The 20,500-nt window shown below is 42.6% G+C and overlaps 1 protein-coding gene across 1 annotated transcript; it reads left to right on the top strand.

The window, feature by feature from the left end:
• Positions 1-3,401: 3,401 nt before the first annotated feature.
• On the top strand, positions 3,402-17,152 carry filip1b (filamin A interacting protein 1b). Its single transcript, XM_076084456.1, has 5 exons — positions 3,402-3,626; positions 6,786-6,962; positions 7,800-7,978; positions 12,952-15,700; positions 16,679-17,152. The coding sequence occupies exons 1-5, from the start codon at positions 3,402-3,404 to the stop codon at positions 16,877-16,879; spliced, it is 3,531 nt and encodes a 1,176-aa protein (XP_075940571.1). The 3' UTR covers positions 16,880-17,152.
• Positions 17,153-20,500: the final 3,348 nt, after the last annotated feature.

Here is a 20,500-nt window from a genome sequence, read left to right on the forward strand (position 1 = left end):
TGACATTTCACCAGCATGGACGTTCCCTAAACCCGATTAGATGAATGGACCGCTAACTGGGCCAGTGTTGTTCTAATTACCGCCAATGTAAACTGGTAAAACTGAGCAGCTGTTCTGTATGTAAACATGCTAACGTAGTCCGTTAGCAAAGCTGTAAATCACAGATGAGTCATGCTAATATTAGCAAATACATAACCCAATGCATTACCGTGAGCATGTTAGCTTCTATGCTGAAGAGTCTACACAGCAACGTGCTAGCTAAAATGTCATTTGCTCTCCAGGTATTGGACAAATTTGAAATCTGACGATGACATTTGATAAAAAATGATTATAATTAATTTTGTGGGGGCCATGACTGTCAGCACATTTCACAGCAATCCATCCAAATACCTACGTTGTTTGGACCTAGATGTAAATATTTCGAGATATTTCAACCTCCTTGTGACGGCTATGACTTCATTGCATTTAATGAAAAATAATGCACCACCGTTTCCTGGCAGTTACATGAATAATATCCACATACAATCAATGTATTTATTTTTTTGTAATGTCTGTATGGTTTTATTTTTTAACACACAATGTTGCAAATTTATAACACGATAAAAAAAAGAAGCTAATATATGCTATTTATCTGGATCTGGATTAAATGTGCTAAATAGAAAATTCAGAGTGTATCTATTGTCTCAACCAGCTCTCAAACATGGTGGCGGCTAGAAGCTAACAGCGCTAACAGTGCAAACAATGGCAAACGGCACTAAAAGGACAACAAAGCAAGAAGAAGCTCTGATCACGACACACACAGAGTGAGAAAGTCTTTATTCTCTGCCCAGGTAGATACTCCACTTCATCTTTACATAGATAGTAAGTTGTTTGCCGCTATAATAATGCTCTGAATGTCGTAAAGATAACCTTTAAGGCTAACAAAGAGGGTAACCATGTTGGAGCAACTCATGAAAGCTTTCTTTACCGTTAGCTTGTAGTGCTAATGTTGCACGGCTACAAGCATGTTAACATAGAAACAAAATAATGCTAGTATATTGTATATATATATATGTAATAAATGTTAACTTTATTGACCCATTATACAAATGCAGTCTGAGTCAAAATTAAAAATGTCCATTTCAAAGCATTTATTCAACAAACGGTAATATATTTACAACTTGTAATAACATACTAATCATTTCATACAAACTACAGTACTATGAGAAGCATAAATGTACATTTCCTCAACTAGTAAACCTACTGAAACCTCACAGGAACAAATGTGAAATAAAAGAAAGGGGACTGAAATAAACGCACTTATTAATTTCAAGCAGCAACAGGAACAGTTTGTTGCACTCATGTGTTTGTGTTACAAATCATATCAGTTTCATATTGGCCCAAAACCAGCAGGAGCAATAGACACAATATGCTTTTTAAAATTCACAGAGAATTATTGTTCTGGAATGGCTGGATTAGAAAACATCCGTGTGTTGCACAAAGACATTTAATCAGGACACTCTTTGGAGTCGAACCTGTGACCTTCTCGTTACCGGCCGCGCCCCCCTGCTGCCAACATACCTCCTCCAGCTTCTTATCCTCTGCAGGTCTCGTGTGTCGGCCACGGGGCCACAGCTGTCTTGAGGTTTTAGCCGGTCTCAAGTGTAAATCAGGAGACCAGTTAGTCCTCATCACGTCTCCATAAATATCTCTCACCATGGGGGGGGGGGGGGGGGGGCTGGAACAAAACACTTTTTACACTGTATATTGGCAGTTTATATGTTTTATTTTCATTTGGAGTTTGGTGTGTTTTTGACGGCATCCTTCTCTGCAGCGGTTGCCGACACATCTTACAAAGACTTGAAATGCGGAGATTTGCTTTGTGCGACACTGAGATGGTCAGGTCGGCATCCCAAAGGGACCAGTGCAGACCAGTGACATTCTTCTACACTATACTGGGAAAATCATTTCTTTATGGAGCTGGATTTGTGCACATAGCACACTATTTTCTAAAATATCACTGTATACTGTGGCATTAACCCTCGTGAACCCTAAAACCCACCGGCGGTATGAAAAAGCATGTTTTGTTTAAACCATCGCCGAAACTACAGCGTTTATCACAGCCAGAAGCTGTAAAAACTGTCACTATTGTCAGATGTTAATCTTTCCAACGGTCCTCGAACACATCATGTGTGACAAACGCTTCCATCAGAAAAAGCAACCGAAAATAAGCGCCAAACGCCAAAATCAACACAAAATGTAAGTTCCTTATGGAAACTTGTCTCATTTAAAATCTTGCAGCGATTAAACAGTTTGCTCTAATAAAGTCCTGTAAAAAACAACGTGTTTTTGTATCAAAATTATGATATAACGGAAACCTTGAATTGAATGTTCTGGACAAAAGTTACATCATCATTCCAAATACTGGAAAAATTGCATGTCAACATCCCCCCCAAAAAATCTATTTTTTTAAACTTGTTGAGCGCATGCACAGGTAACATAAAGGCTTCTGTCGGCTTGTGATTGACTCCAGACGGGTTCTTCCTCTGAAGCCCAAACCTTCCAGCTGCTGCTTCACACTTGTCCTGGCTTTAGATTGTGACTCCCAGTGACTCTCCCAGTGACTCTCCCAGTTGTGACGCGTGGGAGATCTTGGCATATCTCCCCCCATGAAACAACTATTAATAACAGGCCGGGGTAACGCGGTTGCTACCGCTTCACTGCCAGGATTCTCTCTGGTTGAGTCACGGCCTGCTTTGATCCAATTACTTGTTCCTTTGTGAGGACCCCCATCTCAACCCCTCATCCAGTATCAGCCGGCCCAGCTGTCGATTTCATCATCGTTTGTTTGGCTTCTCTCTATCTACATGACCTCCATCAGAGAGAAGATGGTCTGTTTCTACAGAGTTGTTCTTAATGCTCGTCATCGGAGCCACCAGGTCGCATTCTGGTGAAACCAGATGAAATCATGAAGGTTCACCAGAAACTCCTTCAGCTCAGACTCCAGCAGAGACCGGTCCACCGTGGACAGACCCAGATGCTCCAGCAGAGACCGGTCCACCGTGGACAGACCCAGATCCGGCTTCGCCTGCAGCCCTGGACCTGCAGTCGGAGCTCCGGAGGGAGGAGGAGAGCTCAGCTCCCGGCAGCAGCAGCAGCATCTCCTCCTCCTCCTCCTCCTCCTCCTCCTCCTCCTCCTCCAGGAGCAGAGCTTCTCCTCTAATGTGTTTTCTTAAGATAAGAAAACATAGACGTTGGGTTATCAGATAATGATATTATTATTGTAGCTAATATAATTATTATAATAATTATAAACTATAATGATAATGTATCCACCCACCACCAGTGAGCTTCCTGAAATGAACTAAAGGGTTTTCTAGGATCACTGTCTCATCCATTTTGTTTCTGCTCACAGGTAGAAGATGCGATCCCGGACCTGCACCATGGAGGGTCCAGATGATGGACACATCCAGCCCACCAAAGGCTTCATCAAGCAGGAGGAGGAGAACAAACCGGAGCTCACCAAGAGGAAGATGAAGGTCCAGGACGGGAGGACGGCGAAACCTCAGAGAGCTGCAGAGAGCAGGAAGGATCTGACCAAGAGCGACCTGCTGCACCTGCTGGGAATCATGGAAGGAGAAGTTCAGGTATCAGGTTCACTTCACAGGGACGTTAATATAATAATGATAATATAGTAATCAACCATGTGAGTACCTTAATGAGACTGAAGTGGGTTTAGTCTGAGCCTCCTGTCATCTTCATCCGTCTTTAACCAAACAAAGAACTTTTACCAATTCTGAATTACATCCGCTGGAATGATTTATTCTCCTTTGCATCTGTAATTATTAGTTAAATATAATGTAAATATTCATCAACATACTGAGATGATTTGAGCAATTTGGAAAACGTGTAAAACTGTTTTACAGATGGACACATCACAACCAGAATAGATATTAATATTTAACTTCACAAACATGAAACGCTTTCTGTGAAAACAAATGTCTGCGTTTTTGTTTTTCCATCAGAGTTGTTGATCATCTTTTTTAAATTTAGAGATCATTTTAATCTTTTTTTTCCATGATTTTAGTTGATTTAACTAAATTTAATTTGACTAAATTGTTTTCCATATATGTTCTCTTTTTATATTGTTTTCCATTTATTTCTATTATTATTGTATTTTTATTATTTGGTTTGTGTGAAAAATGCAAAAATGCTTCACGAATAACTTTTTACTTGCAAGGCACTTTATTCATATTTATATTAATATGACGATAAATATTAGTATTGATATTATTATTATTACTATTAGACAGCCTCATTGTCAGTTTTTACGTGAACTCATCATGTAATGTCATCAACAGGACAAATATCATCAAAAATCAATGTTTTGTCTATTTTTAAAGAAATGTGTCATTTTGTCGGAGAAGGTTTTTAGAATGGGGGAAGGTTTGTTATCGATGGAGATGACTTAAGGCTCATTCGAGGACGAAGGAAAGTCTGAAAATAGTTTCTCGTCTTTCACAGAAAATCATCCAGTTAATCTTTATTTCCCCCAAAGCAGCAGCAGCTCATGAAACCATGAATATGAGACACATCGACACGTCTCAGCGTGAGATGGTTGAAAGTTGTTAAACCGTTGTGGAAACAGGCCGACAGTCTGATAATGATTTTATATCCGAGGCATGTTTATAAACTGCTCTCTCTCTGTTTCCATCCGTCCGGGCGTGATGAAGGTTTTCCATGAGGACGGAGAAAACACACACTTCACACAGGAGGAGCTGCTTTTTGTTAAATAAAGGAAAAATACACTTTATATGTGAATAACAGTGAACTAACAAGTATCCTGATGAACCATTGACCTCCATTAAAAACACATCGATGAGCCTCACTGTTCGTATGACGGCTCATGAAAAGTGCGTTTTCCTACGAATAATTTCCATCTTTTCAAAATAAACTTCCATCTTCGCAGGAAACTAATATTTGTACTTTTTTAATGCTACAGCACAATTTTATGATAAATATCAAATTCTTCCACGGACCCCCCGACAGAGAGCCACAGACCCCCGGAGGGTCCCCGGACCCTTCTTTGGAAATCACTGCACTAGAGCACCAAATGTGGATTCATCCGCTGCTGAAAGTAGTCCCCAACAAACGTACTATTTCCTGCTGTTTGTTTTGATTAAAAACTAGAGTGAACTACTGATGAAAATATATATTTGTGGGGTTTGTTTTTTTCGTTTTTTTTATTCAAATTTGTATTTGTTTAAACATATTAAGATGATACAAAAATTAGGTTTGTCAGACAGAAAAATAATAATAATAATAATAAAAAAATAAAATAACAGCAGTAAAAGATTATAATTTCTGCTCTCTGTGTCTCTCAGCTCCCGCTGGGTCGACAGCTTTCGCTTCTTTTGTTGGGTAGAACAAATAAAAACATTTACAGCTCAGCATAGACAGCAATCCCCACCAATAATCATAAAAAGCTCTTATTTTACACATTAAGTTAACTGATGAAGCCGTCACATCCGCGTCCCACCGGTTACTGTAAACATCAGCAAACCTTACTCTCTTCCTGCAGCTGCAGATCTAGGTCCACACCCAGATATTGAGGATTGTCGGGACACATTCTTGTGAAGCTCTTCACCTAAACGAGATTCTCGAGCCCAACAACATGAATACAATGACGTCACCGTTAACTGATGATGAGCAGAGAGACGGTGAGTGAAGGAAACAGCTCCCTCTGCTGGAGGAAAGCCGCCTCTCTCCTCATGTCGTGTTGATGTGAGGTTATGAGGTCATCGTTTCTTTTGGCTCCACGTGATGCAGCGTCACATCCAGATGATGTCATTCAGCTGGTGTCTGAGCGTCACTGTGTAAATACTCAAGAAGTTAAACGCATAAACATAAAGGCTGAACAAAGACACTACATCTTTATAAAAGGCTGTTTGGGAGTTGATAGTTTCAGAATAAGTTAAAGTGCATCTTTTAGACTTTGGTTTGGATCTTTAGTTACTTATATTTTGGATTGCAGACAGTTTAACTGATGAAGTTCAGGATTTGATTGTGTTTTTGGGATTTTCTAATATAATACAAATAAATTGAAGAAACGTTTCCCTCAGACGTGTTCATACAGAAACATTATCTTTTAAACATATTTTGAAAGGTTCTTTCACTGGAGAGCTATTTTTATTTTATTCATTTTTAATTTAATTTGATTTGAATACATTTTTATTTTATTGTTTTATTATTTTTATTTTTGAGCAGGTCATACTATTTGCTCCTTTTATTGTTGGTTTTATTTCCTTGTCTTGCGTGACAAAAATGCAAAAGTGGTTTTATTTACAAAGCACTTTATTTATTTATTAATCTTGTTATATATATTTATTTATACATTTTTATTCTTAAAAAGCCTCATTATTAGTTTTGAAGTGAGGAACTTTGACCTCATCAAATAACCCCGTTAACAGGAAAACAACCATAAATATAAAGAAAATCTAAACTGGGTCAAAACTCAATCCTCTCAATAATAATAATAATGATACATTATTTATAAAATATTATAAATAATCACAATATAAATATATAATACTAATGAAGTCTTATTTGAAAGTTAACGTAGTTTCATTAACCTGCAGTGTTCAAATGTTCAAATTATTTATTCATCCATAAAAACTGAACAAATGCTTTCTTTCACACCACAGGAAAAGAAATACAGTAATAATCATAATAACAATAACCATTAATAAAAACAACACAAAACAGTAAAGGATATTAGCATTGAAGTCTCTGCTGCGTCTCCTCAGGCCAGAGAGGACATCATCGGCCTGCTGAAGTCGGACAGAACCGGACCGGAGACTCTGGAGGCTCAGTACGCCTCGGCCGTCCCCACCAAACCCCTGCAGGCCCTGCAGAGAGACGGACTGTTCACCCTGAAGAACTGCAACAGCACCGACGACGTGTACGAGAAACCCATGGCCGAGGTCAGAGAGGAGTCCGAGTCTTTAGCAGAGTGACGGTAGTTTATTTAAAACAGAAACAGTTCTTTTTTTAAAGGTTCTTTGAAAGAAAATGAATGTAACTCAGTACATTTACTCTGGTACGGTACTTATTTTCTGCTACTTACAGCAAAGTAACAGTATTGTAGTGGAGTACTTTTTACTCTACTGTTACTTCAACATTTGCATACTTTTACTCAGGACTTTTACTTGTAGTGGAGTATTCTTTACAGTTTGTTATTAGTACTTTTACTGCAGTAAACGATATCAATACTTCTTCCATCGCTGCGATAATTGATGCCAGATAACAAAAACGTCTATCCAGGAAACTTTTAAAGAAATTATAAGGAAATAACACACCTATAAAAATAAAGTTGTACCACTTTATCTCCCACCGTGACGTCTAAAAGTACCTGAATCAGTCTAAAGGTTTCTTAAAACCTCTCAATTCCCAGAAAAGAGGACTGAAAGTGTCCTCCATGACCCCGAAGGATGACTTTGTATGTGTATACATCAAACTGGTTTCAAAGAGTTTAGACATAGCTGGAGTACCAATATCGTCTAAGCTTTTATTTTGGCGGTGCATGTCCACCAGGGTTCATGGCAGTGAAATCAGAGCCTGAAACCATTTTATTTTGTGTAAATGTAATTTCCCGCTCAGTGAAGTCTGCAGGCTGAACAGTCGGTGTGAATGAAGCTCATTGTCGTCACAAGAACCGTGGCTAATGTTGTTTTTTTGGGGGGGTTGTTGTGGCGGCAGATGTGGCCTGAGCTGCTGTTGATAATGAGTGTTGACGTGTCCCCCCCCCCCCCCCCCCACAGTTGGACCGTCTGGAGGACAAACAGAGGGAGACGTACAGACGGATGCTGGAGCAGCTTCTGCTGGCGGAGAAATGTCACCGGCGCACCGTCACGGAACTCGACAACGAGAAACAAAAACACGGCGACTTCATGAACAAGAGCGACGACTTCACCAACCTGCTGGAGCAGGAGAGGGAGAGGTGAGCCCACCGGTCCCACCGGTCCCAGTGGTCCCAGTGGTCCCAGTTCAGTCTGGTCCTGGGTTTGATCACAGTCAGGAACGGGACTTTATATTCATTATATAATCAAACAGCGCTGTCCTCTAGAGAAAGACATTATTAGTTGATTCAATAGAGTTTTACGCAAAGAATCACTTTAAATCTTGAGTTCTCATACGTTTATGGGACAGAAGTGATTCAGCATGAAAAAAGCATAAAAAATATTCAACATGTTTTATTTCTGGACCAAAACCAGTTAGTCCGTCTCTCAGTACTGTCTGACTTCCTGTCTGTGGCTCTCAGCTTCTATTGGTTCCTACTGAAGACTTTACTCTTTAAAAACACAAATATATAGTTTCATTAGTAGTTTACTGGAACAGCTGGTTATTGTAGTTTTATTCAAAAGATAGGAGGAGACGGTGCATTTGTTGGGGACTATTTTCAGCGGCCTGATTCATCCACATTTGGTGCTCTAGTGCAGTGTTTTTCTGGGGACCTACTTTTTAAAATGTTAAAAACGAGGTCTAATTGAGGGTGCATGTAGGCTACAATTATCACAACACTGCGGACATTCAGGCCTCCTCGTGTGGCTCAAAGGTGAACTGCAGAAATAAATATATAAGATTCTGTATAAGATTCTGCAAATCTATTTAGCGACCCAAATAAAATCTCCTTCAACCCGCCTGTGGGTCCCGACCACCTGAAACGTGATGAACTGGTAAATGATGCCAGCGTGACGCTTCTTCAGCGGAGGAGGTGGAATCCAGATGTTCGTCGTGCACATTCTGCAGATGCATGTTTGTTTGTCTGGTAGATAAGAACCAGAGCATCAAGGTTTTGGATGATGGTTCTGAAAGAAAGAGATGATGAGTCATGACTTATCAAGCCATCAAATACACACAGCCCGTCACTCAGCCTCGACTGAAGTCTGAGTTGCAGAAGAACCTAAAAGTTTTGATTTTTTTGATGTGCTCACAGCATCTTTCACGTGATTCTGGAGGCTTTTTAGTTTAGCTTTTATCTTTGTTTGGTGCAGTCGTGCAGAAGAACGTCTCTGGTCCTCTTACAGTTAGGACCAGGGCTTCTAAAAGACTGGACCAAGATCTGGTTCTGGACTGCACTCTAAACCACATGATGCAATATACTTTATACTTACTTAGTATTGTTTGTGTGCGTACAGTCTCTTTGTAGTTGTTTTTAGTGTCTTTGTAGTCATTTTGCGTCTCCTAATCGTTTTGCCTCTCGTAGTCAATCTGCACAATAAAACATCACGGCGAGAGAATCTCTCACATCTGCTCCTCGTGCTCCATAAAAGTTTAAATAGTGAATCATTCACCTTCACATGATCTCATGTCTCTTCTAAACAACGTCCTTCAGATCTTCCTCTCTGAAGGTTCGTGGAGCGCGGACGCTGTTTTTCTACTCTTTTTCCAGTCGGCACTGATTTGGAGGTTTGCAGGTCAAAAGAAGTCTAGAATGTAATGTTTAAAAAGCCCAGCATGATCAATTCTACCTTCTTATAAAGGTTCAGATGTTTAGAGGTGCAGATTCAGCTTTGTGGTCCATTTTGCAGTCCTCTAAACTTCTAACCGTCCTCGTGCAGCTCTGTGCTGTTTGACTCTAAATGGACCATAATGTACTAAATGAACATCATGCTGTATTGAAGAAGACTTGAAACTAGAGATTGAGACCATAAACTCATGTTTACAATGTTTACTGAGGTAATAAATCAAGAGAGAAGTAGAGTCATTTTCTCATAGACTTCTATACAACCAGAGGAGTCGCCCCCTGGTGGACACTAGAGAGAATGCAGCTTTAGGACATGAAGCTTTGACTTCACTTTTCAGAACCAGATGTTGCCGTCTGGAGTTCGGCAGGAATTTGGTTATAAACTAATGTATTGGATAAATTGACATGTTTGTGCTCATGATGGCGCTAGATGAGTGAGAGGATCACTAAAGAAAGTAGTCATCATTGGCGGCTTTAATCTGTGTTCAACTCGTCACGGCAATCCATCCAGTAGTCGTTGAGATATTTGAGTCTGGACCAAAGTGATGGTTTGGTTTCCAAAACGTTTGTTACTCATTGTTTTTTGGCCGGCAGTGGGAGAGTTTGACGAGGTGGGAACGGACATTGGGAAAGGGTGGAGAAGAGAATACTGCAATATGTTTTTGTCTTCTTCTGGGCTTTTATCTTTGAGCCTCAATAAAACGGATTTTAAAAGAAAAATATGTAAAAATGCAAATGTGATTATTGCACCAGCAGAAGTTGTATTAATCTGCACAGTTTCTCGACAACAAATGGAATCAACATGTCATCATTTGATTTATTCAGTTTTCAAAAACACAAGCCTGCAGTCACAGGAAATGAATGGACGATATATTCGAGGCTTTTATCCAGTGAGATGTGTGTCAGAAGAAACATATTTCTCTCCAAAATTACAGACAGCCAACAAAAGTGCACAAAAGCCACAAAACACAAGCAATCGGTGTAAAGAAAGTGCTCTTGTGCGCTGCTGATATTTATGTATCTAACATGTATCTGAAGCCTCTGCATCTGCAAGCTCTTTGCACCGCTCATATTTGGCTCATTTAGGAGCCTCTGCAATGCAGACCACAGGCCTCCTCTGCTGTCTGCAGCTATGATCTCACACACATACAATCCAGCCACTATGAAGAGTTTATATCCACGTCCTTTCTCCCACTTTTGCACGATAAGGGGGGGGGGGATTATAATGAGAAAGGCTGCGCAAAGTCTGGCATTGTCTGCTCCAAAACAAAAACTCCCGCCTTGCATTGTTGCCCGGTCTCTATGGAAACAGGCTGCTACAGGAGACGGTTGGGTCAAAACTGGAGCAACAATTTTTTAGGAAAAGGACATTTTAAAAGTGGCTTCATGTGTTGTACCTGCTGCCCGGAGGGAGAAGGACGAAGAGGAAGAGCTGTCTGAACCCTTCCTCCTCCTCCTCCTCCTCCTTGGTGTCCAAAGGGCAGGGCCTCTTTGGCCTTATATGGAGGGGTGAATGACATCACCAGCCAGCGGAGCGGTGCTGTTTAGCACAACATCCACCTTTTTTCATTGTCCACCGATGACATGTTTGGAATGTGATGTGGCTTTAATTCGCCGTCCTTCCTTCCCTCTCTGGCCCCGAGAGAAGCTCTTTGCCTCCCGCTCAGCCTTTAAACACACAGACATGGATCAACCTGCTCTGCATCCCAACTTGTTGGTGAGTTGAATAAAGTTTCAAGGGGGAAAGATGTTTTTTTTTTTGAGATTGTAAAGGTCTTAAACTTGCAGAACACTTGTGCTGAAACCTGTTTGTGTGTTTGAGTGCCTGAGCGTGCATGACCCACGGGAACAGGGAACCTGCAGCAGACTCTCTCTCAGACTCACAGACTCCCGCAGAGATCAGTTAAACATCGACTAACAGGCGCTGAATTCTCTTGAACTTTGTTGGCAGCTCTGCAGTGACTCTTCCTACTGTTTATCCCAGTGTTTCGATGCCAGTTGATTTTAACAGATACAAATGATGCCGTCTATAAAGACTTTCAAGGTTAAGATACTTATTGTCATTGTAAAACAGGGTTGTGCAATGAAATGCAGTTTTTAGTCCCTTTTGTTACATAAAATAAACACAAAACAAAACTGTATGATATGGTGGAGGATGAATTTAGCAGTCAGAAGAAGCTGCTGTGTGGTCTGGTGGTTCTCTTTCCAGACGGCAGCAGGGTGTCTTTGAGCTCTTTGCAGGCACCTCTTGTCACCAATATCACTGATGCTCAGTAGATGGGTACCAAGAATGTTCGGGGGGGGGGGGGGGGGGGTTAACCCCCGCTGTAGAGCCCTCATGCCAGTTTGTAATGTTTCCAGTCAGGATGCTTTCTATTGCTCCTCTGTACAAGTTAAGAAGAACTTGGCACAGTAATTTAGCTTCCTTAAGTTTCCTTCAGAAATTCTGCCGTTTATGCGCTTTCTTCAGGTACAGTTGTAAGATATCTTGACATTGTAGGCAACTGGATTTGCTTTGTTTATTTATATCTGTCCTCAAAGGGCCTGATCAGTGCAGTTTGCTGCACCAAATCAGTGCTAACGCTAGCTTAAAAAAACCATGAACTGTGCGCTACCCAGACGGCTTCATGTGTTAAAGCTGCATTCTCTCTAATGTCCAGCAGGGGGCGACTCCTCTGGTTGTATAGAAGTCTACGTATGTGTCATGTGTAGACGTTTTTAAACACTTTTGCCATCAGACATGGTTGGACGAGACTTCGTACTACAGTTTGTTTCAAGTATAGCCAGGCATTAGTACTTCTACGTGTAGAAACCAACAATACTGCAGTTTTTGTACAAGCCTGCACCTTACAGAGTTCTTTAAACACTTGTGATCATTGATGTCGTGCACCAAAAACACTCCATTTAATCATTAATAGGATATGTACAGTGACAGTCCAGCACTTTCATTTTCATACTTTTTAACCATCATGGAGCCCAGACATCCAAATAACCCCCAAATCGATTGTTCCCTGTTGCTAGCTTTTATTCTGCCAGACAACAGAAGCAAAAACCAATAAAAATAACACTTACACCATTATAGAATAGAATAGCAATAAGAGTAAGGTAGATAAATAAAGTAATAAAGTAAAATACAACAACAAAGATTAAATACAAGCGTAGAAATATAAAGTGTATAAGAAGTGATACTAACACCAGAGCCTAATGGAAACAAAATAATTATTATATTATTATTATAAAGTAGTAGAAAGTTATATTGCACATAGATTAATACAAATAATATCGCACATACAATTGAAATGTAATATTGCACGATGTAATTAACACTGTCTGGTCTGACTAATGTGCACCATCTGATAGAGAAATACAGGAAACTGTAGAGAAGGTGACAGGATGGTTTGATCCAAAATGAATTAATCTGTTGTGTTTTCCTCCTTGTTTCTTAGACTCAAAAGGCTGCTGGAGCAGGAGAAGGCCTACCAGGCTCGTAAGGACAAGGACCATAGCAGGAGGCTGGAGAAGGTCAGAGCGGAGCTGGTTAAGCTCAAGTCCTTCGCCCTGATGTTGGTGGACGAGCGGCAGCTGCATATCGAGCAGATCGACCAGCAGAGCCAGAAGGTCCAGGACCTCGCTCAGAAGCTGCAGGAGAAAGAGCAGCGCTTGGCGGCGGTCACCGACACCGCCAAGGAGGACGGCCAGAAGGTGCTCGCGCTGGAGGCCGAGCTGGAGCACAGAGCGGCCAGGTTTGCACAGGAACACGAGGAGATGACGGCCAAACTGGCCGACGAAGAGTCCCAAAGCCGACAGCTCAGGCTGAAGCTGGCCGGACTGGCGCACAAGATCGAGGAGCTGGAGGAGAGCAACAAGTCGCTGCGCAAGTCCGAGGAAGACCTGCAGGAGCTGAGGGAGAAGATCAGCAAAGGGGAGTGCGGGGATTCGTCTCTCGTGACCGAGCTGGAGAATCTGCGGAAGAGAGTGCTGGAGATGGAGGGCAAGGATGAGGAGATAACCAAAACGGAGACTCAGTGCAGGGAGCTGAGGAATAAGCTGCAGGGTGAGGAGAACCACGGCAAGGAGCTGAGGCTGGAGGTGGACAAGCTGCAGAAGAGGATGGTTGAACTGGAGAAACTGGAGGGGGCTTTCAGTAGGAGCAAAACAGAGTGTTCTCAGCTTCACACGAACCTGGAGAAAGAGAAACGCGTCGTGAAGGATCTGGCCGGCGAGCTGGAGGCGGTGATAGCTCGGATGAAGGAACTAGAGTGCTCAGAGACAAAGTTTGAAAAGACAGAAATGGTCCTCAAAGACGATCTGATTAAGTTGAAGTCTTTCACGGTTATTCTGGTCGATGAAAGGAAAAACATGGCGGAGAGACTCAAACAGGAAGAACAGAAAAGTGATGATTTGAGTAGGATGTTCAAAGCGGAGCAGGGCAAGGTCACAGAGGTCACGGAGAAGCTGATTGAGGAGAGCAAAAAGCTTCTCAAATTCAAATCCGAAATGGAGGTCAGAGTCACGACCCTCGTTAAAGAGAAAGATGAGTTAACTACTAAACTTGTGAGTGAAGAGGAAAAGTGTAGGGAGCTGAATACCAAGCTAGGTGGTATGAAAATGAGAATAGATGGACTTGAAGAGACAGAGAGGGAAATAAAAAGGAAGTGGTCCATCAAGGACAATAACAGAAATCCAGATGAAGACAACAAAGCAAAAGAGCTCACGCTAGAAATTGAAAGACTCAAGAGCCGGCTCAAACAACTCGAGGTGGTGGAAGGAGATTTAATGAAAACAGAGGACGAGTATGATCTACTGGAGAAGAAATTCAGAACGGAGCAGGACAAAGCAAACACCCTCTCAAAGCAGCTGGAAGAAATGAAAAGTCACATCGCCAGAAACAAAGCCATAGAGAAGGGCGAGATCACGAGTTCGGAGGCTGCGCTCAGGATCCGCTGCAAGATCGAGGAGGCCAAAACCAGAGAGCTGCAGGTGGACGTCCAGGCCCTGAAGGAGAAGATCCACGAATTGATGAACAAGGAGGACCAGCTCTCCCAGCTGCAGGCGGATTATTCCGTCCTCCAGCAGAGGTTCTTGCAGGAGGAAGAGAAGAAGATGAGCATGAGCCATGACTTCGCCAACCTTACCAAGGAGCTGGAGGCCACCAAGCGGTACAGTCGCGCCTTGAGGCCCAGTATGAACGGTAAGATGATGCTCAATGTCCCGGTTACCTCCACCGCGGTGCAGACGGATGTGATGGCGAGCGAGGCGGCCGAGGAGGACGAGACGGCAGCAGGCTTCATCCGGAAATCCGTCCTCGAGGAAAACCACTTAATGAGCAACCTCAGACAACGGGGTCTTAAAAAGCCGGCGGTTCTTGAACAATACCCTCCAGCTTCGGCAGAACTCGGCGCAAAGAAATCCTGGATACCCTGGATGAAGAAGAAGGAGGCCATCACGCTCACTCAGACCGCCCCCGACATGACCGGTAGGGCGTCCTTGTTCCATTCGCCTGAGATGACCAGGCCGGGCCATCCACTGCACATCCGCGTGACCCCGGATCACGAGAACAGCACCGCCACCTTGGAGATCACCAGCCCTCGAGCCGAGGATTTCTTCTCCAGCACCACCATCATCCCGACTCTCGGCCTGCAGAAACCTCGCATCACAATCGTTCCCAAGCCCACGACCGTGGCCTCAAGGAGCAAAGCCTGCGAGCCGGCGGGAGGTCTCGATCGAGCCAAATCCCCCGTCACCATAACCGCCATCTCCAGGGCCAAGAGTCCGGATAAAACCAACGGCTGCGGCCTCCGGTCGCCGGTGTCCATCATCACGGTCAGCACCACCCCCGTGGCCGAAGCGTGCGTGTCGCCCGAGCCTCACGACGTCGTCTCCGCCGCAAGCCGCACGGTGATCAAGGTGAGCCCGGAGAAGCAGCCGACGCCTTTCAGGAAGTACAACGGCAACATCATCACGACGGAAGAACACAAGATCCACATCCACCTGGGTCCGCAGTTCAAGAGGCCCTCCGAGGGCTGCGGCGGTCCCGTGTTGACGCTCAGAAGTTCGGAAAGCAGCAGGGAAACGGGAACGGTGCTCCGCTCGCCGCGCCAATCCTCGACGGGGAAGACGACTCAAAGCAAAATGACGAGCAGCATCACGATCACGCCCATCGCCTCGGCATCCTCCAGGCCAACGCAGTCAGTGGTGAGATTGCTACAAACACAGAGGCAGAAATATCTAAAGGATGTCTCATCTTTTTACGTTGCAGTTTCAAAATTAAATCAGGTAGCATGACATCCTAGTTAGCGCTCTCCCCAGGTATAAAACAGTGAATTTATAAACATCTCACTGATATGAACTAACTAACACTGGAATGATCTGACTCACATGAGACAGACAGAGATTTTTCACTGTAAGAAGTTAGAAAACTTGTTCAAAACTCTCATATTACCCAAAATGATATAAATTACTAGCTAAGCGGGTTAACCTGGAACCTGGAAGTATTGATTTGATGATTTGTCACCAGATCAAAGCCATGACCATGACCCCTTAGCAGTGCATTAAGTGGCGTTGGCTTGTAACATTTAAAAATCACGTACAAACAAACTTTCAACCGTGCCCTTAAGTGTTGTTATTGTGAAGTAACGTTAGTGGCGTTCGTGGCGGTTTTACGTATTTTGTAATTATTTTAAAGTTGGCGTGAGGAACTGGATCTGAACCAGTCTCAGTGTAGTCCTGATCCTCTATCAGACCTCCATCAGTAAAGAGACCACCAGAGGGAAGATGGTCTGTTTCTATAGAGTTATTCTTAATGCTCGTCATCGGAGCCACCGGGTCGGGTTCTGGTGAAACCAGATGAACTCATGCAGGTTCACCAGAAACTCCTTCAGCTCAGACTCCAGGAGAGACCGGTCCACCGTGGACAGACCCAGATCCTCCAGCAGAGACCGGTCCACCGCGGACAGACCCAGATCCACCAGCAGAGACCAGTCCACCGTGGACAGACCCAGATCCTCCAGCAGAGACCGGTCCACCGCGGACAGACCCAGATCCACCAGCAGAGACCGGTCCACCGTGGACAGACCCAGATCCGGCTTCACCTGCAGCCTTAGACCTTCGTCTTTAAGAAATAGTCAACATCATCTCTTTCCTAATGGTGCCTTGTTGTTTTGTGTTTTCCAGCCCGGTTCGGACGTGCAGTCCACTCGGAGCGCCGCCACGAGGATCCCGGTGTCAAAAGGTACGAAGCCGAGCAGCAAGGCGATTCTGGGCGTGTCGACGGTGACGAGGTTAGAGTCGCGGGCCGAATGCCAGTCGATGAAAATCGAGCTGAGGAGGTCGACGGTGTGCGGCTCGGCCTCCGCGGCAGGAGGCAAGAGCTGAGGGGGGGGCTCGATGTCATGATTGGGTTTATGAGTCACAGGCTGCATCAAATGGGACTCTGTGTGTGAAGATTTCCAAACAAGTTTTATTTAAGTCACACCTTCAGTTTGAAACTAAACATGTTTTCAGGAAAGATTTTGTCATTTGAAGGACATTTAAAAAAAAATGTTTTTTGTTATATTTAATTCCCAAATGAAGCATCTCTGAGCATGTCTCTTCTGCATTTTGATTAACTCCATGTTGCTGATACTTTCTGGACGTCGCTCTAAACTTTATTCTCATCATTTACATTTTCTTTTCGTAGCATGTGTTTTTATTTCACAGCAGCTTTTGGAGGTTTCCAGTCACACTGTGGACTGTTTGTGAGAGTCTCAGTTTTCATTGTTCTTTTTGACAGGCACTTAAATAAAAAAAATATATTTATCTCTGAATCTGGCATTGCTTTGTAGTATTAATTTGTGTGTGTGTGTGTGTGTGTGTTAAACAGCAGAAAACCTCCATAATATTAACCCATGCTGCTAAACGGAGCACATGATGTTTCCATGGCCTGTGTGAAAATGATAGTAGGCTCCACAGCATTGAGTTTGTACATATAAATATATAAATCAGGATTAACGTTGACTGGATAGACTTTAGGTAATTACCAGAAATGCAAGGTTCTTTACTCAAGGCCATTTTAATCGTGACTATCCCTCCCTCCCCCATCTAAAGAAAAGTCTACATTTGCACTCATTCTTGGAGTGATGACTCAGTAAATTCTTATTTAATTTACCCAATAAATGTATTATCAGATACAGTTAGACTTGTGCTTCCAGAGGATGTCATTGTCTAATAAACGAGTTGAAATCATAAGAAAAAGACGTTCCAAACAACTGCAGAACTTGCTTGAGAATAATCGCGTTTTTTAATTTTTCTTCATTATCAAAGTAATCCAGTGATAGTCGTCTCTACATCGACGAGTACACTGCAAAAAGAAGCTGATAAAAGATCATTCGGCAAACTTTAATGGTGCCAATTTGCCAAAATGTACAAAGACAGGCTATAAAACGGAGCTCGTGTTGGAACCTGGAGACTCCACGAACCCTCCGAGTCTGACTTTAAACCCTCCTGATCCACAACAAACAAAACCAACGTAGACAGACGAAATAAAAGCATTTCAATACATTTAGACAGATTAACACATTCAAAGGTTCCAAACAAACTCCAAACATCCAGAGAACGAGTGAGGAACTCTGCATTTTGGTCATTTTGGTGAACTGACCATGAAAGAGTTGCTTCTGCATTATTTTTGATGCACTAATTTCATCAGTGATTGTTTCAAAGAAGAAGAGTATGAACATGAAGACGATCTTGTTTCCAGGTTTACTTATAGTTCTAATTTCTGCAAAATAGATGTTTAAGATACTGATGAACTCTTCGTTGTCCTGCTGCATTATAACATTTGTGTGGTTGCAATGCACATCACTGTATTTGATCTTCACAGCAGACTCATAGCGCCCTCTCATGGACAACAACACAAACACTCAATGACTGAAGATTCTCCTCACATGAGGAAGAAACCCGCTCACGTTGAGTTAACCTCACGACTCTAAACGTATGAATCAGATTAGCTTCACACTCACGGTCGTCTCACTGCATCACATCAATAAACAAACCTTATTCTGCAGGTTATCATTGTTTCCTCTAAATGGAGCTTTAATTGGTTTCTGATAACAAACAGCCGGGAGGAAAAGAGAGGAAACGAGGGAGTGAGAGAGGGACATTAACCCGGGAGGACTGACGGTGGAGAAGGTGATGGAGTCTGGAGGAAGACGGGTTTGTTTCAGCTGCTGCAGAGAGATTCAGTTTGATCGAATAGAACAACTTCAGAGGCTGAGCAGCATGTTTAGAATCACATCTGATTTAAATTTAAACAATCAAATATACTCATTGTCTCAGATAAACATTGATTCCTTACAGCTCCACTAACAACATGTAGCTGCTGGTGTGTACTGCTCAAAGCTCCACTAATCAATGTCTTTATAGTAAAAATGAATCAAATACTGTGAATGGAAAGTGGTCACTGGGACAAAGCCCCAGCTGATTTCCATGAACTCTTTTAGCTGCATAAGCAGATATAAATGTGACTGTTGAGTCAACATCAGACTGTAATGTGGCCTTCAAGGAAACACGTCTGTTGTAATTTTCTACTGCAGGTCCGCTGAGCTGAGATCCACGAAGTCACGAGAACAGATCTGAAAACACCACCGAGGAAAAATCCCAACGCCCCAAACGAACCACGATGACTTGAAGACGCTGTTAAAAGAAAGTCAATCTGAATCAGGTTTCACATCAATGTAGCACAAAACTGATCATATTGTTATTCATAAAACACATAAAACAATGTATCGAAGGTTTACTGACTCAACTACGACCGTCTGTGAAGAAACACTAAAACGGATGTTTTGTGATGGGATGCTCGTCTATAGTTGATGATTTAAGAACAATTAACTCAACAGACTTTTAAATCAGTGTGTCGTCTCATCACTTGTTGCTGGCAGTATTGTCTATTAGTATATATTGCCATACTTGTCCATGTATTGTCCCGTTGGCTAAACGTTAATAAACCAAATTATATATCAGAATCAGCTTTATTGGAATTTGAATCTGTTTTTTCAGTTGCTCTCAACGTACAAAGACAAAAAACAAGAACAACAAAGTAGAACAAAGGTAAGAATAAACATTTAACGACTATTTACACATATACATATTTAATCAAAAGTATATATATGAACGTAAAACACAATGACAATGAAATGGAGATAGTAATGTAAGAACTCTGAATGGGTTCACTTCTACCTGGCAGTGAGAACAGCTTGGAGTATTTGTTGAAGTATCTTAACCTTCTGGCTACGAGCGCCCCCCAATTGGGGGGCGCTCGTGTTGAGGGTACCCCAAAATCAAATGCGGAAAATAGCATGATTATTAGCCAGTAGTGTGGACACGGCCACTTTTTTTTTTGGATGAAATAGCAACGTGTGGACAACAACATCATATAAGTCACTTATTATAAACTCCAAAGACAACTATAGGCTACTCATATAAGTATAACAATATCGTGGCATAAAAGCACCAAATCCGGGCCAGAAATCGGCGCTATGAGTACAGTAGATCAATGTTTGTACCCTCATGCTAACAGCTACCCAGTCATACAATGCATTTATTAGCATTAGCACACGTGGCGGAACACGTAACTACCTTCTGTTTTACGATCCGTAGAAGCACTAAACCGTTGTGGATGATCAAACGTACCTTCATGCTGAACTTCGCCGACAAAAATCGTGGTTATGCGTCCAAGTTTTCTCTAAATATGGATAATAACGTCGCGGAATTTCCGTTCCAAAGCTGTAGTCATTGCTGCCAACTGCATACTGTTGACTTCCGACTTGTTTCCAGAATAAGAGCGGTCAAGGGGGCTTGGGCGAGTGGTCAGACTGCCTGCGACCGGAAATTTCCGCCGGGGTACACGCCTCACTTCTGGCAACTTTATTGTACGAAATCTTTTGACGATCGCCACCAAATTTGGCATGAGTCTTCCTAAGACGATGACGCGTCTAAAGAGGGGTTGTTTTTGGAAATCGA

The sequence above is a fragment of the Anarhichas minor genome, unplaced genomic scaffold, assembly GCF_050575085.1.
Source record: "Anarhichas minor isolate MPS153535 unplaced genomic scaffold, ASM5057508v1 ptg000136l, whole genome shotgun sequence".
Taxonomy (NCBI): Eukaryota; Metazoa; Chordata; class Actinopteri; order Perciformes; family Anarhichadidae; genus Anarhichas; species Anarhichas minor.

Bases quoted from the DNA above. Each gene is read 5' to 3' on its own strand.
- filip1b (XM_076084456.1), top strand. From the start codon at position 3,402: ATGCGATCCCGGACCTGCACCATGGAGGGTCCAGATGATGGACACATC. The intron at 3,627-6,785 runs GTATCAGGTTCA...GCGTCTCCTCAG, and splicing joins TCATGGAAGGAGAAGTTCAG to GCCAGAGAGGACATCATCGG. The intron at 15,701-16,678 runs GTGAGATTGCTA...TGTGTTTTCCAG, and splicing joins CCAGGCCAACGCAGTCAGTG to CCCGGTTCGGACGTGCAGTC.